The sequence below is a fragment of the Electrophorus electricus genome, chromosome 7 (genome assembly GCF_041902795.1).
Source record: "Electrophorus electricus isolate QZ-2024a chromosome 7, ASM4190279v1, whole genome shotgun sequence".
Lineage (NCBI taxonomy): Eukaryota > Metazoa > Chordata > Actinopteri > Gymnotiformes > Gymnotidae > Electrophorus > Electrophorus electricus.
In genome coordinates, this window is record NC_137503.1 from 25,038,915 (window position 1) to 25,060,221 (window position 21,307).

Genomic DNA, 21,307 nt, shown 5'->3' on the forward strand with positions numbered 1-21,307 from the left:
ACCTTATCTACCATTCCCTGCTCATTAGGGCCACAACATGACAGACACAGTGTTTTTCCATAGTCTGCCATATTTGAGTTAAATCAACTGCCAATTGTGATCCACCCAAACCAGACCTGAATCTGTGGTTTCAAATGTGTGGACCTCCAGGCCTGGGACACCTCCACAGACAAGGAACTCTGGGTAATTTAACAGAAAAATGCACATATAATACACATACTGCATCTCACCAAAATCAGTGTCTGGGCCTGGTCGTGACATGTTGAAGCTGAGCAAGTCAAGAGGGCGAACCTCGAGCTCATCATACACCTGTTTGGAAGGCGGAGACACAAAGTGGAATAACACGCAGTGACCACTTCACAGCTGTGGTCTAGGCTACAATATACAGTACAGCAGGGTACGTTATTTTCTCACCAGGTCTCTAAGCAAGTCAGAGGGAGCCGGTGTGCTCGTCTCCACAGCCTCACCCGAGCACCTCTTCACACGCAGGCAGTGTATCATCGGGTCCAGCTGCCTGTCCTGGAGCACCACACCCAGAAATACATCACAGCTTCACCAAAGCAACTAGACCTTACTGCCAGTGTTTTTAAGAGCAAGGCTGTCAACCAGGATCTTTAATATTCTGTATTGAAGAATAAATGGTAACTAATGTGGAGACTTCGATTTATCGTCAGCTTTAAGACAGCTCGCTCTTTCATTTCCACTCCTTTCGTGAGGTCTTCGCCAACCTCAGTAAAGCAGGAAGAAAGAAAAGTGCTGATTTAGCAACAGCGGGGTCTTTCACAAGGTCTCGGAGTATGGGAAGTTGTGTGAGGTAGGGTTAATGGGTTACCTTGCAAGCCAAAGAGAGAATGTCAGCCACTAGGAAATCCTGCTTTACAGGAATCCTGACAGTCTCATCGTCAAGCATGTACACGGTCAGCAGGCTCTCTGTGCCGCAGTCCCAAGAATGACCATCGGGTGGCGCTGTAGAATGCAGTTTGCCAAAACTGTCCAGTCTCTGCTGGAAATGAAACGAAACAAAGAGGAATAAAAAGTGCTTTCATAATATCCATCTGCTTACTGTTAATGGAATATTTAAATGTGTTATTATCTAAGACTTTAATTCCTCTGTAATTGCCTTTACTGAACCAGAATGTTTCCTGTAAAAAAAAAAAAAAACTACTGCCAAAAAGTAAAAAAAATTTTTTTTAAATAAAACAAATAAATAAATAAATAAATATTTTATATATAAAAGTAAAACTTTCACTGTGTAAATGCAAAAAGTCACACTATCCTAACTGAATCTCCATGGGAAAACTGCACCGGGTTGGGGATTCACTGACAATAGTGATGAAATGAAGCCCCTCCCCCACCTCTGCCGAAGGTCCTCTCATACTGCCTGCCTATTTGCAAAGCATAGTGTCAACAGATCAGCGGGCTGTTGGGACAGCTGTATAAGCCCAGACTCCCGAGAACAGAGCACACCCCCCCCCACCCTCAGCAACCCAGGCCTCTCCACCCCTTCAGGGGATTAAAGAGAGTGAGAAACGCCCGTCCAACAGTGGGGCTGGCACCTGTGTCTGGCCAAAAGACATGGAGGAAAGTGAAGACGTGACGTGCGGTACCTCCGAGCAGCTCGGAGTGGGCGGATGGCAGAGAGGTCCAGGGGGGTGTCCCTCAAATATCTGCAACATGGAAACACACACAAACACAAGCACGCGCACAAACACAAATGCAGTCACGTATGAGAATGTATTCATGGTCCCTGCTCAAAAAAGCAGCACGGCTTCTATCTTTGCATCTAATTAGAAACCACATTCCCGAGTCAACCGCTTAGATACTATTCTAATCCCAGATTGGAACAGAGATGGCCTCTGAGGTTTGGTAGGAAACGATCAAAGTTCTGAGTTATGCTGTAATTACAGCTCAGTGTGGGCGGGCTAATGCGGTAGCCTTCATCAGCACGCCGGGCAAATGCCACTGGCTCCCCTAGACACCCATCTGTCCCTCCCCCACAGACACCCGTCTGCGGCAGCTCTCCACAGCACCACAAGGAGAGACCCACTAATACCACACAGCTTTTACACACCAGCAGCAACTTGGCTAGCGAACAAATTTCACTTACGCCAACTCACCACAACCATCTCAGTCTTCGCTAGCTTCTCCTACACCCCAGACCCGTGAACCTCTACGGAAGAATACAAGCACACTCTTTTCCAGTCTCCTTTGTCTACAGATAGTGTGATTTCCAGAACCCTTCTGCTTCCCTCCTATTCTCCATCTTGCAGCAATTAGTCACATGTGGATTACGGTAAGGCCCTGTTGGAGGGGTCTGCCATTAGGGCTCGTCTGGCTGAGATTAGGCTTCTCTGGGGCATTAACAGGCTGGTGGATCAAGGCGGTTGTCTCGGATCGCATTCCAGGCAGAGAGAAAATCATGTGTGTGGAGGGAATACCGAGTCCCATCGCGTAGCAGCCCTGTGCGCTCTGGTGCTTTCTGCCCTGCACTGTCTAGTGCTGGCGAGCGGCACACGGGGGGCTTCTGCACCCTGCGGTTTTACATTCTTGTCTGTTTAAAGACAGGGCCTTTCTGACAAATAAAGGAAGGCCTTTAATCATTCTCTTAAAAAAACAGAAATTAAGAACACATTAACAATAAACACAGTTTGTCAGTGATAATAAAGAAGAAACAATGCTTCAGCCCAGTGCTGCCCAGTCCACAAGCCCTCAGACACGCATGCCCAAGGGCAAAATGTGAAAACTGCATTCCAGGAAACAGGGGTTTAGAGGACATTTATAAAGTAGGGTACTCTGTTTCAAACAGAGGGGCTTTAGAAATGTGTCACTGGTGAAGGTTCAGGCAGCCTTTCAGAGAGCTGTTTACACAGGAGATAAAAAGACACAACGGCCAAGGTGAGTGTGCCAAACGCTGCCCAAAGCATTCCGCTGTAAAGAGCTGGTGATGCTGAGAATTATCAATGTTATCGTGCTTTCAAGGTCGTAACATTCACTGCGCTTCTCGGTATGGTATTAATTTTAACTTTAAATTAAATTCAATTTATGAGGGTGATAAGAAAAAAAATTGTCATCTAAAATGGGGGTACATGTATATATGTGTGTGTGTGCGTGCGTGTGTGTGCGAGCGTGGGTATTTAACGCTTATACCAACATACCTGGGACAGAGACTGTCTCTTTTCGCTGTCGTGTCTGCTCAGGCTGTCCAGACCCTTCTGAGAGGAGAAGATTCCCCGCCTGGTCCTCATGCCTCGAGACTGGGAGCGCCAGCGCCTCTTCAGAGTAGCCTCAGCACGAGTGCACATCTGTGAACACACGCACACAAGAATATACTTTTAGAGCACTTAGAACATACCCTTCTCAACAGATTGAGGAAAAAAAATATAAGATAAAAAAATTTGATTATTATTTTCAATGGGAACATTATTCTATACAGACTGTGGACTCAATAAACTTGCTTGAGTTATTAAGTAAATTTACGCTGGTTCACAGAGTTTTTCCACACACCAGGGCATGGAAAGATGAGACAGAGAAAATTCCGAGGCGGCTGAGCGCCATCTTGGACGGGCGTCCCGCGACAGCCAGCAGGTTCTTGGGATTGGGCGTCTCAGTGCCCTGCAGACTGGCCAGGTAGCAGCGTATGCGGAACAGTTCTACGTTGAACTTCTCCAGATTCTGCTCCCACTGCTGGATCTGCACACAGTGGGTGAGAGCAGCACCCTCAGTGCCTCGTTAAAGAGACCCCCTGCCATTTTATTACCACCTCACTGCTCCCTCACCTGCCCAAACGCACACTTGTGATGAATACACACACTCAGTCTGCGTGTATACACTGTAAATCAGGGGGATTCTGTCTCCAGCCTGTCCACATTTTTGATCTATTCCAGATTCCAGTGTGTTTGAGCAGGACGATTTAGAAGCGTAAAGTCTTGGCATTGTTTTTCAACTGCCTGGGGCGCAGAAGGGCAATTTTGAGAGTGGTTTCTTATAAATAGCTTCATTTTTAGAGCTAATTTAGCTATTCATTAGCAGATTTGAGTGGCTACCTGGGCCATTTTGGCTGTCATCCCACTCCAGCTCACCTTAGCTTAACCATGGAAAACAACATGGCCATGTTCCCATAGATTATGTCATTAGTCTAAACTCTCTTTACAAAAATCTAAACTCCATCAGGAGAAGGGATACATTCAGTCCTTTTACACTGTATGACACCTGTTGTAATTGCATATGTAAAATACGACTTCTTGTAGTAGCAGTAATTTATAAATAGATTGTACTCTTAAAATAGCCATTAAATCATACATTCATATAATTAATATTAATTCATGTAATATCATTACACTTCTCATTATGATAGTAATCAAAAATTTACTTCCACCGACATAAAAGATACTCATATTGACATCAATGTTTTTTCTGCAAGAAACATTTCCCTTACACACACACACACACACACACACACACACACACACACACACACACACACACACACACACACACACACACACACACTAGTTCATTGTGCCAAGCTGTAAGTCTTTACTGAAGTCAAAGTGGTAACTTCCCACCTGGCTCTCGACCGCCTTCCTGTTCTTCTGGTCGCTAATGACAGACAGCTGCAGCTCTGCCATCTTCTTCATCTTGCCATCCATGTCGATCTTCTGCAGCAAGGCTCTGCTCTGGTTCCTCAGCAGCCGCACTGTGTCCTCCCTGCCCTGACGCTTGGCCACGTGGGACGCGCAGGCTGAGTGGATGGCCGTCACCCAGTTCTCCACGTCCGTCTGGTTCGCAGCCTATGGGTGGTGTGTGGGTGAGTGAGGCAGCACAGACAGGTGTGTTATGCACAACCGGCTACGTTACGACTGTCCCCCTTTCAAAAGCACCCACTCAGCATGAAGACTCCATGGAAACCCCTTGGGTTATAACTTGAAGTGTGGTGTGGCAAAACTGATCTTTATGGTTCTATATGGAGGAGGCAGCAGTGGTGTGATTTGTTGCTGATAAATCTAATTTACCAGGGCATCATCTGATCATAGTAGAGCAGAAGAAGCAGGGAGGAAGCTCTTAACACAACTTAATCCTGAGGTTTTCTCCTCTTCACTTTGACAAAGTGGGGTCATACAGTGGACAATAAACAATAAACAAACCTGGACATGTAACCCTCCAGCCAAATTCTCACCAGAGTGCACAGTTTACCAAGATGCAATTATGAAACAGTTCTGTCAGGGAACATTATGGCAATGTGGAAACATTATGTAGACCAACGTAGTCATTATGAGCTAGAGCAAAACAAATAAAATTCTGAGAAAAAAAAAAAAAAATTCTGAAAAAACATTCTGAAGCATAATGTGGTTTCTGAATATATTGCTGTTACAAGTTAGCAGACAGCAACTCTGAATGATATATAACACCAAATACTTCATACTCTGTGGTATGTGTTGAATGAAAAAACACAATCAAACAATCAAAACAATCAAAAGAGTTTGAAAATTTGGTTTATATCTTGCTGTATGTGACAGGTCAAGTGCAGCGTTAAAAATCTGGCATTGATTGGATTCAGACCTGAAACAGGTAGACATCTCCAAAAGCGTTGCTCAAACAGAAGACGTATTCCTTCTTTGGGTGTTCGGGGACAGCCTGCACGATGCTGTCCTCTGCCAGCAGGGCGTAGCGTGGGATGGTCTCCTGCTCCAGACAGCCCTTGCTATTGGCTTCACTCAACAGTAACATGCAGCCTGTTGGACCACGGCAGAGAGTTTTACGGGAAACTAAAAGCATCAGTGACAGCCTGGTTGTGCTCTGTTCTGGTGCTAAACCATGACTGGCATGACCTCCAACCTTAATAAGAACTCAGAATAGAGTGATTTATCCTCAGTTATCAGCACTATGTCCATGGCATTGCGTACAACAGAGAGGAGTTATTCAACTGAGAATTTGGTGTCTACACGTTTTGGAGCCAGACCAGTGGGGACGGATAAAATGGTACAGTCATTAATGAACAGCTGAGCTGCAGTGAGGCGGAGCTCAAGCTTACCTTTGAGTGTGACCCAGTACTGCCTCCACCTGCGGCGTGCCACCAACTCCAGCTTGCGGTCCTTATGAAGGCTGATAAGGGGCTTGAAGGCCAGCCACCCTGCCCTGCGCACCACCCCTTGTTCTTTCTCGAACAGAAGGTCCATCTGCTCCAGGGAGCCCAGAGAGCTGCTGCTGCTCTCGCCCACATCGCCGCCAACCTCCCACGCCTGGAGGGCGTCAGCCACACCTCCTCCGTCGCTGCCTGCCTCCAGCTCCTGCATGAAGTTCTTGTAGATGTTCTGCCGGACGGTGGCACTCTGGCCCCGCTGGGCATATGGGTCGGTCAAGGAGCAGGACGACTGCATCTGGTTGGACGCCAGAGTCCACCAAGGGCTGACGGAGTCTCCCGCCAGGCCGTCCACCCCGCTGATAAAGGCCTCAGAGGCTTCTAGGGTGCTGGGGTCCTGAGAGACAGGGGCATTCATGTAGAAACATACTGTGAAACAATCACTGGAGTGCTAAATAGGTGCATAAATGTTAACACACACTTGCAGTACAAGGCAAGAGCTGCACCAAATGCCAGTTTACACTTTCTGCTGCTGGAACAAAATGAATAAGGGAGCAAACAAAACACTGGTAAGTACACAGTGATTTACAACAAAAGCCGGAAAAAAATGCATGACTATAAATGCCAGTGTTGTCTACATAAATCAAGAGGGCCTGGACTTTAACAAGGAGCAAAGTATGCAACTCTAATAATACTCTGGCAAGTGTAACCGCCTTGCGGAAATTTGCCTGAAATTAATCTTGTGACTTCAGAAAAGTGATCCACACCCATGCAGAAGAGTCTCAGCTTGTGCCAAAATCACACACAGACCTGAATCACTCGGTGCCCCACACGGATCTGATACCATTAACACAGGTGTGCAGGGTGCGACCGTGTTATGCAGAAGCAGACAAACGCAGAGGCTGTTTTGAGTCTGCCCGCATCTGCCTCACGCAGCACCCCCATCCCCACCCCCACCCCTCCCCTCACCTGCAACCTCCGCTTCTTCCTGCTCAGGCTTCCCGTCCAGTCGCCAAGACGGCGGATGCGGCTCTTGAGCGAGCCTTTCCTGGTGTCGCCGTCGGGGACAGACTTTCTGCAGGGCAGGGTGAGCGAGGAGAACGCCCAGGTGTCCGGGCTCTGCTCCTGAGAGGGCGCGTCCAGGTGCTCGGGCTTGGGAATGTCCTGGTCTTGAGCTGCAGGGAAGATGTCATGGGTGGGAAAAGGCACACTCAGCTTCGGGTGGGTGCACAGGTCGGTAACGGAGCTCAGCTCGAAGTCCTTCTGCTCCAGTGGGAGCAGGACCAAGTCGCAGATGCCGCTGTCCTCATCGGTTAGCCCGGTGGTGTTGCAGCTGTTGGTGCTGCAGCCATTTCCAGTGCACTGGCTGGCGCTCAGCCCGGCCTGGCAAAGGAGCTGGCTCACCTGGCCCTCCATCGGGGCCGGAGAGCCACCCACGTCCTCGGTCTGGGTGGAGGAGAGCGTGGTGTAGCCGCTGCTGTCATCTGAAGGCTGGCCAGGGGTGAAGACGCTGTCACAGAGCTCCATGCTGGGGCCCCACGGGGAATCGTACCAGGAGGCCTCGGAGCTGAGAGAGCTGCCCTTACTGTCCCGCAGCGTGGAGTCGGAGGTCCCCGTAGCGCGGCCGGCCAGAGGGAGCTGGTCGTCCATCTCTCGCCTGCCAGTCGTGAACTCCACCCTCAGGCTGCCGTCTTCACTGAAGAGCACCTTGGGACTGCTCCTGTTCTGAAGAGGCTCTGAGGAGGAGTTCTGCACCGTAGGAGAGGGGCCACAACCCTCGTCCTGTCGGCTGTATCCAGCATAGCAGCCGGTCCCCTGGGCCGTGAGTGGCTCATGGTCCCGCTCGCTGCAACGAAGGGACCCAGGATGCTGCTTATTGCTAATGTACTCGTAGTGGCAGGAGACGTAAGGCTGGTTGCTTTTGTGCTGGGACAAGCCACTTCGGGACGGCCAGCGGGCCTTGTAGCCTGGTGCCCCACCTGTGCTCCTCCACCAGCTGTGGGGTGAGAGGACCGCTTCTCTGGAGGGGTGCAGCTTCAGTGAGCATGCCCGCGGCTTGCCTGGGAGGGTGAGGCCGCTCTGCTGGCTGTCTGTATTTCCCATTCTCGTCTGGACGGCCCAAAAGAAAGACAATGTTTATCAGTATTAAAGAGCTGGAACTAATCCAGATGTGATTCTCTTTTTTTGCATTTTCTCACGCATACACACACACACACACACACACACAGACACACAAACACACGTGTTTAAGAGTACATAATACATAAGTAACAAGTTTCCTTTGCCAGCTGTATTACCAGTCCTCAGGACAAACCAAAATAATTCTTCATATTCCGTATAGTTATAATTTGTCCTCTTTAGAATGACGCTGCTCGTGTTACTGTTCCCTGTACACCTCCACCTTGTTGCTCCTGTGTGCTGCTGTGGAGTTCCAATGGATCTGATCCCTCTCACGCTCTCTCTCCCGCTTCGTCTTTCTCTCTCCCAGATGTTCTGCGCTCTCGTTTGCTCATCTGTGGGAGAACAGAGGGGGAGGGCTGTGCGTCAAAAAACAGCCAGTCCTTGTATGTGCGCTGTGCGGCAAGAACCCCCACCCCACATTTAAACGGCTCTTTTGCTTTCCTATGGCTTCCACGCATTCCCTGACAGACACAATATTATACAAGGGCAGGCTTTATACTGTCACTCATTTTCAGGTGTCTATAACCATAATGGCTTCAAGGTAAGAGAATGCTTCCGAACACGCCACATGAATGAAGCGCTCATGAAAATAGTTGACATTGTTTTTGTTTTGGTCTACGTGACTGAAGTCCTTTTTCCTAAGGGGCTGTTATGTGCGACTGGAAGAATTCTCTTTCTGTCTACTGGGGAGTTCTCATATCCTGTGAAGGCCAGTGACAGTTTTTTTTTTGTGACAGTTTTCTTTTTTAGGGGGGGGGGGGGGGGTGTTGGATCAGCTGCAGCTAGGCATATCACCCATCCTGCCTTAGGCTCAAATCGCACCACCCTTTTATGACCTTTGACATCGTGATGACTTCTCTTGAAAGGACACGTCTAGAGCTGAATACAGCTGCTGTGCATACACCGCAAGTGCTCAGTGGCAGGCAGGCCGCTGGTTAGTGGCAGGCTGAATGGAGCAGGGGGCTGGATCGCAGCAGCCGGCAGTGTGATGCGATGAATGCGGGGACCTTTTCAGAAGACAGCCAATGAGGCGGACCGGTTTCAGACATGGGGTCGCAGAGAGGCAGAACAAGAGCATTATGGGACGCCTGCCCCTTCACTCTCCGGCGAGACGGTCTGAATGACGTGAATGGCAGGGTTTCACTCTGTGGGTCTTTTTGTGTGTTGGCTCCACTGGCCATCTGCTGCCTTATAGAGGAGTTCAGTCACCTCCGAACCCCCAACTCAGAGTTTCCTAAACACCATATTGCAGACCCCATCTGATGGGTCAAATGCACTTGTTGAACTTCTGTATTAGTGTGTATAGGAATTCCATCGGCTCTTGATATTTACAGACTTTAATATCAAGACCATCTGTAGCATATGTGGGGATTGTTATTAAACCACAAAACCTACAGAGGTCCACAGACTTAACTGTGTTTTTCTGAGAACATTAAATAAATCCACCAACTATAATAGCTGAATGGCAGTTTTATCTTGGAAGTGGATTTTCCTTAAGCTGTTAAGTTTACCTTTCTATAGCATGGATGGAAATATCCAGAAGGAAAATATAAAATATTAGTTAGTATCTGGAAAAAACAAATTTGGTGTGATTTTATTGGAGCTGGGGTAGCGATGCATCTGCACATGGCTGCACAGAGTGGTAAAGGAAGAAGATATAAAGACAGGAAAACTCTCATCTTTCATTCATACACACAGAAAGAACCACTCTAAACATATTCCCACTCATATGGTATGTGTACGCAAAGAAGTGTGCACGTACAAACAGTGCATGATAATGGGCTCGGGCAGGCCTGCAAAGTGAGCTAATAATGAACGTATGTATTTTTCTCCTGGGCAGCGGTGGCTGGAGCTCTGAGGACAGCATTTTTGGTGGCGGTGGTGGGGGCTGCAACTGTGGTTATGGCAGCACGTCGCCTGGGAAACATCATGACTAGGCCCCTTGTTTGGACCGGCATACCACAACTTCCAGCTCCTCAGGCAGACTGCCGCACCGCTGCCCGTGCCCAGAGTGAGGCAGGGAAAAAAGCGGGAATAAAAGCCACGAACAATGGAGAGAGGTTGTTGCTGGGACCAAAGTGTCGAGGTATGATCACATGCTAAAAGTGGAGCTTTTAGAGCAAAGCAGACTGAAAGAACCAAGCAGTGCTACGCACTTCATCTTCAGCGTAATGGTACCCATTTGACTTTTAGCATTATCCACCAAGCAACATAACACATACCTAATATTTTCCCGTTTGCTTTTGGCTTACCAGTTTGTTTACTTGAAAGCTATACCTCGTGATGTGATGGAACTAAAGAAGGGCAAAGCACTGCCTGGAGCCGCCATAAAGGTTGAAACTAGCCAGACCATCAGCACAGCTAACCACAACAGCACTGGAGTCAGCAAGGCACATCCAGTTGCCAAAAAACATTTTCTCCACCGCTGGCTTTAGTTTGTGGTGAGATGAAATAATGTTCAAACGTCGCCAAAGACGGAGCGCACGGGCTACATGTTTCAGAGGCACAAGAGCTACACAATGTCCCGTCAGGCTGAGCTACTCTGAAGTGGATGTGGTCACCATTACTTCAGAGTTCACAGGATTTGGTATAGTTTAACTTTGCAGTGATTTGAAACTAAACAAACTTTAAAATAGAAAAAAAGAGACAGAGGGAACATTCGGTCGGGAGGTCGACCAACACGAGTGCTGATCCCGTTCGATCCCAACATATCAGGGCAGGAAAGCTGTTGCATGCGTCAAAGGACAATCCGGAGAGGAAGGAAAGAGCTCCACGGCCAAGGTGGCCAGCTCTGGCTTGCAGGAAGAACCGGGATGGGGGCTGGATTTCCAGGCTGGGGGAGGAGTCCCCGTAGTCCGAGCCTCTTCCCATGGGAAAAAGGCTGTGATAAGGCAGGTCTGGAGTCAGGGGAGCAGCAGTGGCTACACAGGAAGCTGAGCTGGCCCCATTTCCTCTCGCTGCCTGAGAGGAGCCCTAATGCTTCGCTGTGGACAGAAGGGTGGAGCTTGGCTTTCTCCAGGTGGGGAGCAGAACAGTTCTGGGTGTGTCCACACAGCTGCTTCCCTGCAGTGCTATGAACTTTTTCCCTTTGTAAACATGACCACACTAGCGCTAGCACCTTGAAAGGCCTTTTTGTTCCTCTTTGTAACCAGTACATGAAATGCTTGGTCTACAATTTAAGGTAGTACGCTTGACTAAAAATATGGTGGTTACCGTCTCTGGGATGCCTGGATGCCGGCTGTTCAAACACGGTTATGTCAGATCACCTTACTTGTAAATATATTTCATTTGGAAGGGAATCTTCAATCTGCATTTATTAAATATCAAATGTAAATAAGCCTGCTGTAATGACCAGTGAGTCAGTTAGGTATGGATGCCATGGAAAGCATCAAAATATGCCTTGTGTTATTGAACTCAATAAATTCAATTACTATTCCTCCCTCTAACTGTTTTTTTTTTTTTTCTGGGTTGGCATCAAACCTAAAAAGCATAGTTAGTGTATTGAATTACTACAATCATGTGAGAAATTCTGTTCTTAAACGTAACAAAACCAAACTTAGTCATTACAGTTTTTGAAAGATTTCCCCTTCCTCAACAAAAAGACACTCTCTTATCCTGCTTATCCTCTTATCCTGAAGAGAGCGGTGTTGAGGCACAATGCCAGGGCCAGCGCCAGCGTCTGGCACGGGCCAGGCTATTTAGCCTGTAGATGCCAGTGCACTATACAGGCCCGCTGAGCCAGCACCCATCCATCACTGCCAGCTGAGATAAAACACCAAGCATAAAGGTCATAGGGCAGCACCACTGTGCGTGGTGCTCTCGGCCTACAGAGCGTTGTTGTGCATCCAGCTGGCATGGGCTGCTGCTCTGGAGAAGAACCACACACGATCGCAGCTGCACCCAAAGGACGGAGGAGATATGACGTCGACTTTTCAGTTCATTCTTGATTTTTCAGTTAATTTGGGAAAAAGCAAACATTGATTACCAGCCATTTCCAGCACAACCAGAAAGCTATTGAAACAGTGATTTAATCTCAGTTAAATATTTCCACTATTAATAGATAGCAACAGTGAAGTGCAGTTAGCTTGTCCATGGCTTTTTTAACACCTGGCTCCTACAGGTACGTCCACATATATCTGCTGGCCTCTAATGGGCAGAATACTGTGCTCATTGCTAAGCCTGTGTAAACAAACCAATACCACATACAAACTGCACACATTTACTTATACACGCATATGCAAACACACTAGCTCACTATGCTAAAATGTTTTACTTTTTTTGTGTGAAATGTTGCAATTGGATGTATAAAAACAATGCTTACAAGTGCTGTGTGTATTAAAAGTAGGAAGCACAGTTGCATAATACCTGATAAAATCAGTCCTAAAGGTCAACTATGTCTGCCCACTAAAGAAGGAATGTAAAAAGCTTAAATGTAAAATGTAGAATCAACTTTAGAAAAATAAATAAATCCAACCCACCAAAAACAGCCAGACCACATCCACCAATTGTGCCATCTATGTTGACTGTGCACTGTAGAATCCAGACCATAAACAGACTAGTGCATGAACAGACGCGCTCCCAACATGGAGACCGCAGGCCTGCAGATGATCTCAATGTGAGAAAACAGAGAGGCCTGCTGCAGTTCTTTGTGCTTGATCAGCTATGAACAATACCCCGACACACTTTGAGAAGACAAAAGCAAACAGCCTGGCTCATAACAAACCAAGAGCGTGAAAGCCAGCTAGGGAATTCTGCCGACATTCTCTTTAGGCAAGAACCTGACAAATCTCACTATCCCTCCCTGCTTCTCTCTCTCTCTCTCTCTCTCTCTCTCTCTCTCTCTCTCTCTCTCTCTCTCTCTCTCTCTCTCTCTCTCTCTCTCTCTCTCTCTCTCTCTCTCTCTCTCTCTCTCTCTCTCTCTCTCTCTCTCACACACACACAAAAACCTGGTCATTTACTGCTCTTTAATCCTTTCCTTCCATTTGTCATTAACCAATCAGATGAGAAAGTTTTGCTTGAAATTGTGACACAGGATCCAAAGAAGGGAACCCGACTCTTCCTGACTGTCTGCTTAAGGCACTGTCAAACTATTCTGAAAAATGGCCGCGGGTCACCATTTTATGAGCGTTATATAATTTCTCTGCCAGTGGTGAAGGTAATGAACACGGTCTAATAACAGTATAATGTGGGCAAAGCCCTCCGAAGCCCTGAGAACATCATGACATGCTACAGAGAGGACTACACCATTCCTTTTCTCCCTCTCTCTGGCAATATAAACTGTGTGTGCAACAGGAACATGTAAAATTATTGAATTTGTAAACACACCCAGGCTCGACCCTGTCCATCCTCCAATCCAGTTCTCACTTGAAGTTGGTGCTGTTTTGAAAAAGTCACTTCCTGCCCTAGGGTGTCTCCTCTAGCTCAGAGGAACATGTTAGCAGGAGAGAAACAGACACGAACACAGCCTCACCACTCTTACATAACCACAAAAAAACCAAAAACAACAAAAAAAACCTAACTTTGGTTGAGTCCCACAAAAACTGATCTCACAAGGAGGAATTTAAGAGCCATGTTCCTTATGCAACATTGTGAGTGGCAGGCATGCACAGGACCATAAAACATGCTCCCATAAAGACCCAGATTGAGCAATGTCTAGAAGTGCTACCATATTAGTTTACACACACACTGTTTAAACGGTTTCCTACAACAGCTCATCTAAGAGATGAAACACTGAGAAAATTCAACACAGGGTTTGTGTGTTTGAGTACACGCATCTCAAGCAGATGCAATGCCAACCAAGCCAACGTGTGTGTATACTTTTAATGCACAGACAGTGCTGATGAAAGAGCACCACAGGTCTCTCTCTCTCTCTCTTATGGGAACAACAGAGAAATAAAATGGGGAAACGGAGGATGATGTGCAATTAAACACAGCTGTGGCACAAGGCCTCTCATTATCCAAGGGAAATGCCTGGGAAAAAACAAGGATGATGTCATTAGGAGGTTATTGTGAAAAAAAAAGTGTGTATTAAGAGCGGTTTATTCTACTGCAATAGTCACTCCGGAAGCAACAGGAAGACGTTCCCATCTGCGCCTCTCCTTGGCACCAATGAGACTTCACTCTGAACAAAGCCAGCAATTAAAATGGCGTCAATTTTCCAACTTGGTTCTCTGCACTGAGGGAAAAAAAGAGAAGGCTACATTTTCTGCGTTCTGTAGTGGCAAAGCACCAATAGTCATATACCTTTAGCTCAAATAAAAAAACAAACATTACCTTTGTACAGAACATAAAATAAGATGCATGGAGAATAAAAACGCTCCAAATAAAAAGTACATGAGTAAATGTGCACCAGAACTAAGCATTTGGACATTAAGACTAACATACCCAGCTTGTTACTGGAAGAATTGGGTAAAATGATATATAAACTTAGGACAAAACCGACTTTGGTACAAACATATCCAAAGCTAAACTAATGTTTCTTTTAAAAATGTGTAAAGTCTGAAGATGACAGGACAACCTACTGAGTTAGAAGTGGAAACATAGCGCTTAAGGTGTCAAAAGACCAACAGTGTCACGCGAACATGCGGCCAACGAACACCACACAGGGCAGTTCCGTGGCCTGGTACAAACCAGCACGGGATGCTGATAAGAATAAATTTACAGTAAAAAGACAGAGCAGGAGTCCTCAGATGGGGCCCGGTTTCCAGTGCGGCAGCACCGCAGCATGCATTTTTTCCACACATGACGAAACGAACAGCCCAGCGCCCAGACCATCGGCTACCCAGTCACTCAGCTGCGGTTCAATCAAAGCCATGTAAAGGAGTCTTAGAGATACTAACCAAATTACATCTGTGGTCATTTTGTAACCCTTATTCTCATGTACTACATGTTTAAGGTTTTCTCTTTCCATAGAACTTATGCCCATGCACGAGACAGTTAAACTCTGACAGTGGATTATACGGACAAGCATGAAGGCCAACCGTGTACTGGCTGCCTTTAACATGATGACTAAAATGGTAGAAGGAAAATTCCTGCTGATGTTGTATATTATTAAGACTGAAATTAAGACGGAGTAAGTGCTTTAGGATACTGTGGCAGTCTTAGAGAGGAAAATAAATGTATTTAATAAGAGTAACACTATTTAAAAGCCTATAGTCTCCTACCAAGGCACAGTAGCACCTTTTGAATGAATGTAGACCCAGAGCTAAATCCAGACCTATGACTCGTCACATCGAGCTGAATCCAAATGTGCTTTTCCACACGTTTTTAAAAAAAAAGTGGGGGGGGGGGGGGTGCATGTAGGTTTGTCAAGGCCAACACTGGATGTATTTATTTTGGGAAAGGTCTGCACCCAGACAGAACCCTTCCCTTCCTCTGCGGCTGGGATTTCAGCAGGCACACACCGATGCTCAATGGCTCCTTGCATTCTAAACCTGTGGGTTTCCAGCTGAGCTGGGAGCACGTGCCAGGGCTGGGCTGGGTTTCCCGCACTCACTCAGGTGTGAATGTGAGAGGCAGTGGAGCGGGGTTGGATGGGTTGGGGATGCTCGTATAGCCAGTGGGCTCAGTGTTTCAGTTGCAGCTTAACATAATATTAAGAAAAGGGAATGTTAAAGACCAGCATGGGATTAGTATATAATTCAGTAGTGAAAGCAGTGAGTAATCTTTCAGTCTTGACAGGCCAAATGATCAGCACATAGCCAGTAAAATATGACACATGAAAAATATAAAAATACGACATATGGAAGCTTTATTAGTGCTTAAACTCTTCGGACACCCTAAATAGATGGTTATCAGAAAACTGTAGTCAACAATTTAACCAGCTTGATGAAAAATGGATCGACTAAATCTCATAAGCCTAAAAGTATATCTAAGCATAAATATAAATAAAAACAATCAATTTGAATGTCTACCCTAGTGAGACTTTGGTGTTGTAGGCCACAGGATTCTGGTGTGAATAATTGAGCTGAGTTTGCCTAAAATAAACTGTGAAGATGTTATCCCAGGCCCCTCCTCATCTCTGCTGGTGCCCAGTCCATGCTGCCTTTGGGGGAATCACACGGTTCCACTGGGCCCCAGCAAGCAGGTTAATGTTGTATTTGAACCAGGCTTAAAAAAACAACTGAATGTGAGGAGCACTAAAGTCATATCACATTCCTCCATCAGAAAAAATGCAGCCATTTGCACATGAAAATGGAGGTTAATTAGGTAGAAAATCCACCACAAATTCCACACGCCAGTTCAGACAGTTGAAAACAGAGGGTCCTTCTACGTTTGCCCACAAAAGAAGGCACTTCTGAAACTGGATTGGAAATGTAGCCAGGCAATGGTCCAGCAGTGATCAACACAGGGAAAAATCAAAGCAGGAGACTGATGATGCCAAGTCTTCTCTCACTCTCAATCTCTCCGTCTTCCTCTCCATGTATCTCTCTCTATCTCCATGTCTCTGTTTTTCTAGTATTAGGCATGACCATAAAAATGAGCCCTAAAACCTGCCTTTAGAAGTGAGCGATGACAGACATACATACCCATAGTTTAAGAGCAATGGGGATGAGAATATGAGTTGGGAATATAATATCATATCAATTATATCTCTAAGGCCAGTAAGCAACATTCCGAATGAACTCTGCCCCTCTGAAAAAGGTCTATGAAAAGACAGGAAAATTACTTGAAAATGACTTTACATGTGTTATATACTGATATACTGATTACATCTTATATTGCTATGCTTAGTTCCAGCCTATGCCCTTCAATTATAAAACGGGGAACAAAGAAAATATATTTTGAGCTAAAATAACATGCCATGAAAATAAAGCCTACAACAAATCTACTGGTTTACCATTTTAATTCATTGTTATTATAAAGCAATCAGAATTCAAATCAATACCTAAAAAAAGTAAGAGGAAACAGCAAGAGAAAAAAACTAAAAAAATCTCAGAAAAAAGACAGCATTAGGCCTGTTTTATTTGACAGACACTTGGCAACCCACTCTAATCTATGCTCCACTGCATGACCCTTAGTTTCCCTTAGGCCCCTTTAGATTTCAGATGTCACCTCTGGATCAATATAATCTATTTTGAAAGGAAGCCATCACTCAAACTAATTATATATAAACTCATTCAAACACTTACCAAGTCATACCCATCAACTTGTCAACACACATTCGTATTGGGGGTGAGGAGATATAGCCTTGAAAAGTCTATATAGCTACGTCCTTTATGCTGTACCCTAAACACCTTTGTTGTCTGATCACTATAACCTGTCATTTTTCATTTTTGATCAATTCATTTATTCACACAGAGGTTTGGAACCCAAACTGAGGTTGTTAACCATGGAAATGTGAAGCTGCCTGGCATTGTGTAAACACGTGAGGTGGCTGTTGGCATGCTCCTGTGAATCCCTCACCTGGCAACAAGGTGCAATCAAGGGCTTCACACTGGGGTCAGATATTAGCTACCTTTCCTAGCAACCTAGAAAGAACTAATGTGTGAAGCAGCAAAACCTTTAATTCACAACAACAAACTAAAATCATGAACACTACGCATCTTTGTGATGAACTGATGTGGTGGGTAAATTCAGAATTTAGCAAATGGTGTGCGACACTTTTTCTTGATTTCTTCCCATATTCTCAAATGGGCCACATTTATTGGTCATGTCATGTGACATGACCCTCCTCCACCCTTAGTGAAAGCCTGTTTCTAACAAATCCTGAGTAGGTGTGCTCTACATGAACCCTAATTAGACAAACAATAGCTTGAATGCCATTGGCCATATGGTCTGAAAGGCAGGGTAGACACTCATCTATTTTCCCCAGAGAAGGGGCAGTCTCAAGAGGTCAGCAGGGGACTGAGATGAGAATGTCATGTGGCGTCCAAGGGAGCTGTGATAAAAACAAGAATTGCTGAAGAAGTTAAATTTAGATTAAGTGACTAAGTGTATACAAACTATACATGTTAGTCTAAAAGTATCCCAAATATAATTTAAAGCATCTAAAGCACATATAGTTTATTTCAAAGGTACATCCCTGCACATATATTTATAAGCTACACATTACTTTTGTCAGGAATCATTACAGGAATCTTTAGAACCTGAAAGTATATAATTAACTGTGTAATTCTATTCCAAGTTCAGTATCTTTAAAAGAATGGACGCAACAAGCCATATGCAGCACAGAGTATTAGAAATATTATCAGAGGGAAAAAAAACTTCAATTTTGTTGGATGTATGAAGCATCTGCCATAAACCAGAATGGGTCTAAACCAGTACAGGTTTAATTTTTGCTAAGGAACAAAGTACATTTTTTTACTACTCCATTTCACCATTGAAACAAGTCTCTATAGACACTGACAGGTTGAAAAGACAGATGTAATAAACAATAAACAAACTCATATTTTTGTTCATTTATAATTACCACATGGGTTGGCTTTGTTGATACTCTACTATTGAATAACACAGACCGTCCCTGCTTCCGCACAGACAGTTGCTACTCCCACAAAGACAGAACTGGATCCCATCTGCAAGCTGAGACATCTGGGAGAGTTCGTCAGCAAAAAGAAAACACAGACTGCAACAGTGCTGGACAGGAGCTGGATTGAGAGACGCTGGCCTGAGTACAGCATTCCACAGCCACACTTTAGCTGCATGTGCTAGCAATCTAACCAGCTCTTCATCAGGGGACCAGCGTCAGCTGGCTAAAGCTCTTGGCCAGATAAGCGCATATAAATGCCCCTGTACTTGTGCTCCACTGAAACCAAACAACAAGGCTGATTTGTTGCAATCAGGAGATTGTACATTATGCGGAGTGCCTGGACTAAATGTGCCTCAACTGGTAATGCTTGCTTCTGTGCCAGATGGTTTCTGGGACTACAATGAACAACCTGCATAGATAAATGATGTACGCTGTTGTAGACTAGCATGTTTAGTACATTCTCTTACTATTAGAGTTTGTGTAAGTTGAAGACCTTCCCTTACAATTTGAGGCATTTCAGTCTTTTAGTTCCCGAGGACACAGAAGAAATGTGTTCTTTTTTTGCTATTCCGATTGATGGGTTGGATTTGTCAAATATAGCATTTTGAATGTATGGTGTTGTAGGCAAAACTCCAAGCAGAACTCAAAAATACAGCAGAGACTGCATTCCTGCCATCCTGATCAAAAGGGCCAGACATATGTAGAGGCAGGCACTGGTGAACATAGAGCGAAAGACTGGTCATTATAGGGCAGCGTTTCCACAACAGAGCTGTCTTTGTGCCATATGCAGTAGCCTGGAGAGAAGCTGTGCTTTGGAACTGATCTAAGCGTAGCTCTCCATGCTCAAATCTGCACCTCAGCCAATACTGGACGATCTCTGCTTTGAGCTCCATTCTCCAGAGCCATGGTCCAGGACTGCAGCCAATCCTTTTGTGTTCTCTTTAGTAACCTGTGGTGTAATGCACTCCCCTGCAGCACGACGAAGAAACGCTCGCTCAGCTAGGGCGAACTGGAGCCACTTTGAGACACAACAGAGAGGCATAAGGACCCTGTATTGGCAACATGCAGGATATCTTTGTATTGTGTTAATCAGACAAGACGTTTGCACAGCAGCTGCAGATTTTGCAAAGTACTAAACTTGTGCACAAAGACTGCAAAGTAGACCATGCTGTAGCTGAATGCAAAACACATCTTTAAACTGGGCAAAAGGGATGAGAGGGAGGTTGTTATATTTATGCATAATTTTTGTCTTTAGTGTGAAATTGGAATTTCAAGTAGGGAAGGTTAGTTAATCAAGCTAGGCTAGAGTTAATCATGTCACAGATGAACCCAGAGGTGGGTAACTAGATAGATACATGGTCAGATATGCAGATCTGAGGGGGGGGGGGTGAAAGGGGGGTAGAGTGTCTGTCTTGGCAAAATGATTATGCACAGAGTAGCAGGTGTTTCTTGAGACATAAGAATGAGAGGGCCTCGGATCCCCTGGGGTCTGCATTGTTTTGTCACTGCTTTACAGTTCACAGAAATCTATGCTCCACAGAACAGTCAAGCTCCCTCCCCACCTTCAGTAAGTGCATCCAAACCCCACAATAGTTCTTATACTTTTTCCTGATTTAAAGAATAAATGAGTTTATAAAACATGCAATACAGCCTGAAAGACCATGCACGACTCCTTAGATTAATGAAAATGATAACAAGATTAAAGATAATTTGGTACCTAAAGAAGTCTTACCATCTAGACCATCTTACCATCATAATTTTTGGCGATGGAAATAGTTGTGCATCCGCCCACATGAAGCGCTAACAGTTGTGTAATGCTAATTCGAAGAGGGATGTCTCAAAAAATCCTGGCAAACAATACATTCAGAAATAGATTTTCTCTGAACTATTTCAGAAATAAAGAAAAACAGTGACAAAACTGGTATATAACTACACCCTCAACCCATGCAAAAATACTTAAACGAACAGCAGAAGACAAAGCCCAATGTGTTCGTTCCAGAGACCGTAAAAGTGGGAAAGAAAAAAGTGAGTGCTACTCACCAGACGCTGAAACAAAGAAAAGCAGAATCATCCGTAATATTAGTCCATCATTTTTAAAGTAAACTCCGGCGCAGCCTACGCTTGCGCCGCCTTCTAACTACGCTTGGTCGCGTCCTTCTCTGTTCTCTGTTAACGCCAAGTGATAACTAGCCAGCTGTGTATCGCATCGCTCTTTTGGTGGAAACCACACCTCCATCCCTGAAACATAACCGATCCGTTAACCTCTCAGAGGCCATTTACTCTGTCTCGCTTTCTTTCCTGCTTGCAAGATGAGAAATATGTGAAAAATATGTTGATTATTGTAGACAGTAGAGGAATGACAGTGTGCCTAAAGGTCCTGAAGACTATTGAGAAGCTACCAGTATATAACGCCTTTAAAAGGGTGCCTAAAGGTCCTGAAGACTATTGAGAAGCTACCACTATTTAACGCCTTTAAAGTACAATATGTCGCAAATTTAGGTGTTGCTTGTCAGTGTTTCTGCTTGTCAAATGGCCACGTGGCCAAACAATGGAGCAGGAGGTCTCCATCGTCAGTCCAT

The 21,307-nt window shown here is 45.3% G+C and overlaps 1 protein-coding gene across 5 annotated transcripts in view; it reads right to left on the reverse strand.

Annotated features, from left to right (window-relative positions):
• Window positions 1–20,921, reverse strand: part of tiam2b (TIAM Rac1 associated GEF 2b) — a 28,761-nt gene extending 7,840 nt beyond the window's left edge. For 2 of the 5 annotated variants that reach the window (XM_081717689.1, XM_081717691.1), the window contains exons 1-12: window positions 20,769–20,921; window positions 8,481–8,592; window positions 7,049–8,188; window positions 6,032–6,476; window positions 5,560–5,732; window positions 4,566–4,790; window positions 3,505–3,690; window positions 3,156–3,302; window positions 1,557–1,667; window positions 833–1,000; window positions 415–519; window positions 231–309 (exon numbers count right to left, since the gene is read on the reverse strand). In XM_081717689.1, coding sequence (XP_081573815.1) covers window positions 231–309; window positions 415–519; window positions 833–1,000; window positions 1,557–1,667; window positions 3,156–3,302; window positions 3,505–3,690; window positions 4,566–4,790; window positions 5,560–5,732; window positions 6,032–6,476; window positions 7,049–8,182 — 2,773 coding nt within the window. In that variant the 5' untranslated portion in view covers window positions 8,183–8,188; window positions 8,481–8,592; window positions 20,769–20,921. Of the gene's footprint in view, window positions 1–230; window positions 310–414; window positions 520–832; window positions 1,004–1,556; window positions 1,668–3,155; window positions 3,303–3,504; window positions 3,691–4,565; window positions 4,791–5,559; window positions 5,733–6,031; window positions 6,477–7,048; window positions 8,189–8,376; window positions 8,593–20,768 lie in introns of all 5 variants that reach the window. The other 3 variants (XM_035524235.2, XM_035524234.2, XM_081717690.1) reach the window with 3 other exon arrangements.
• Window positions 20,922–21,307: the final 386 nt, after the last annotated feature.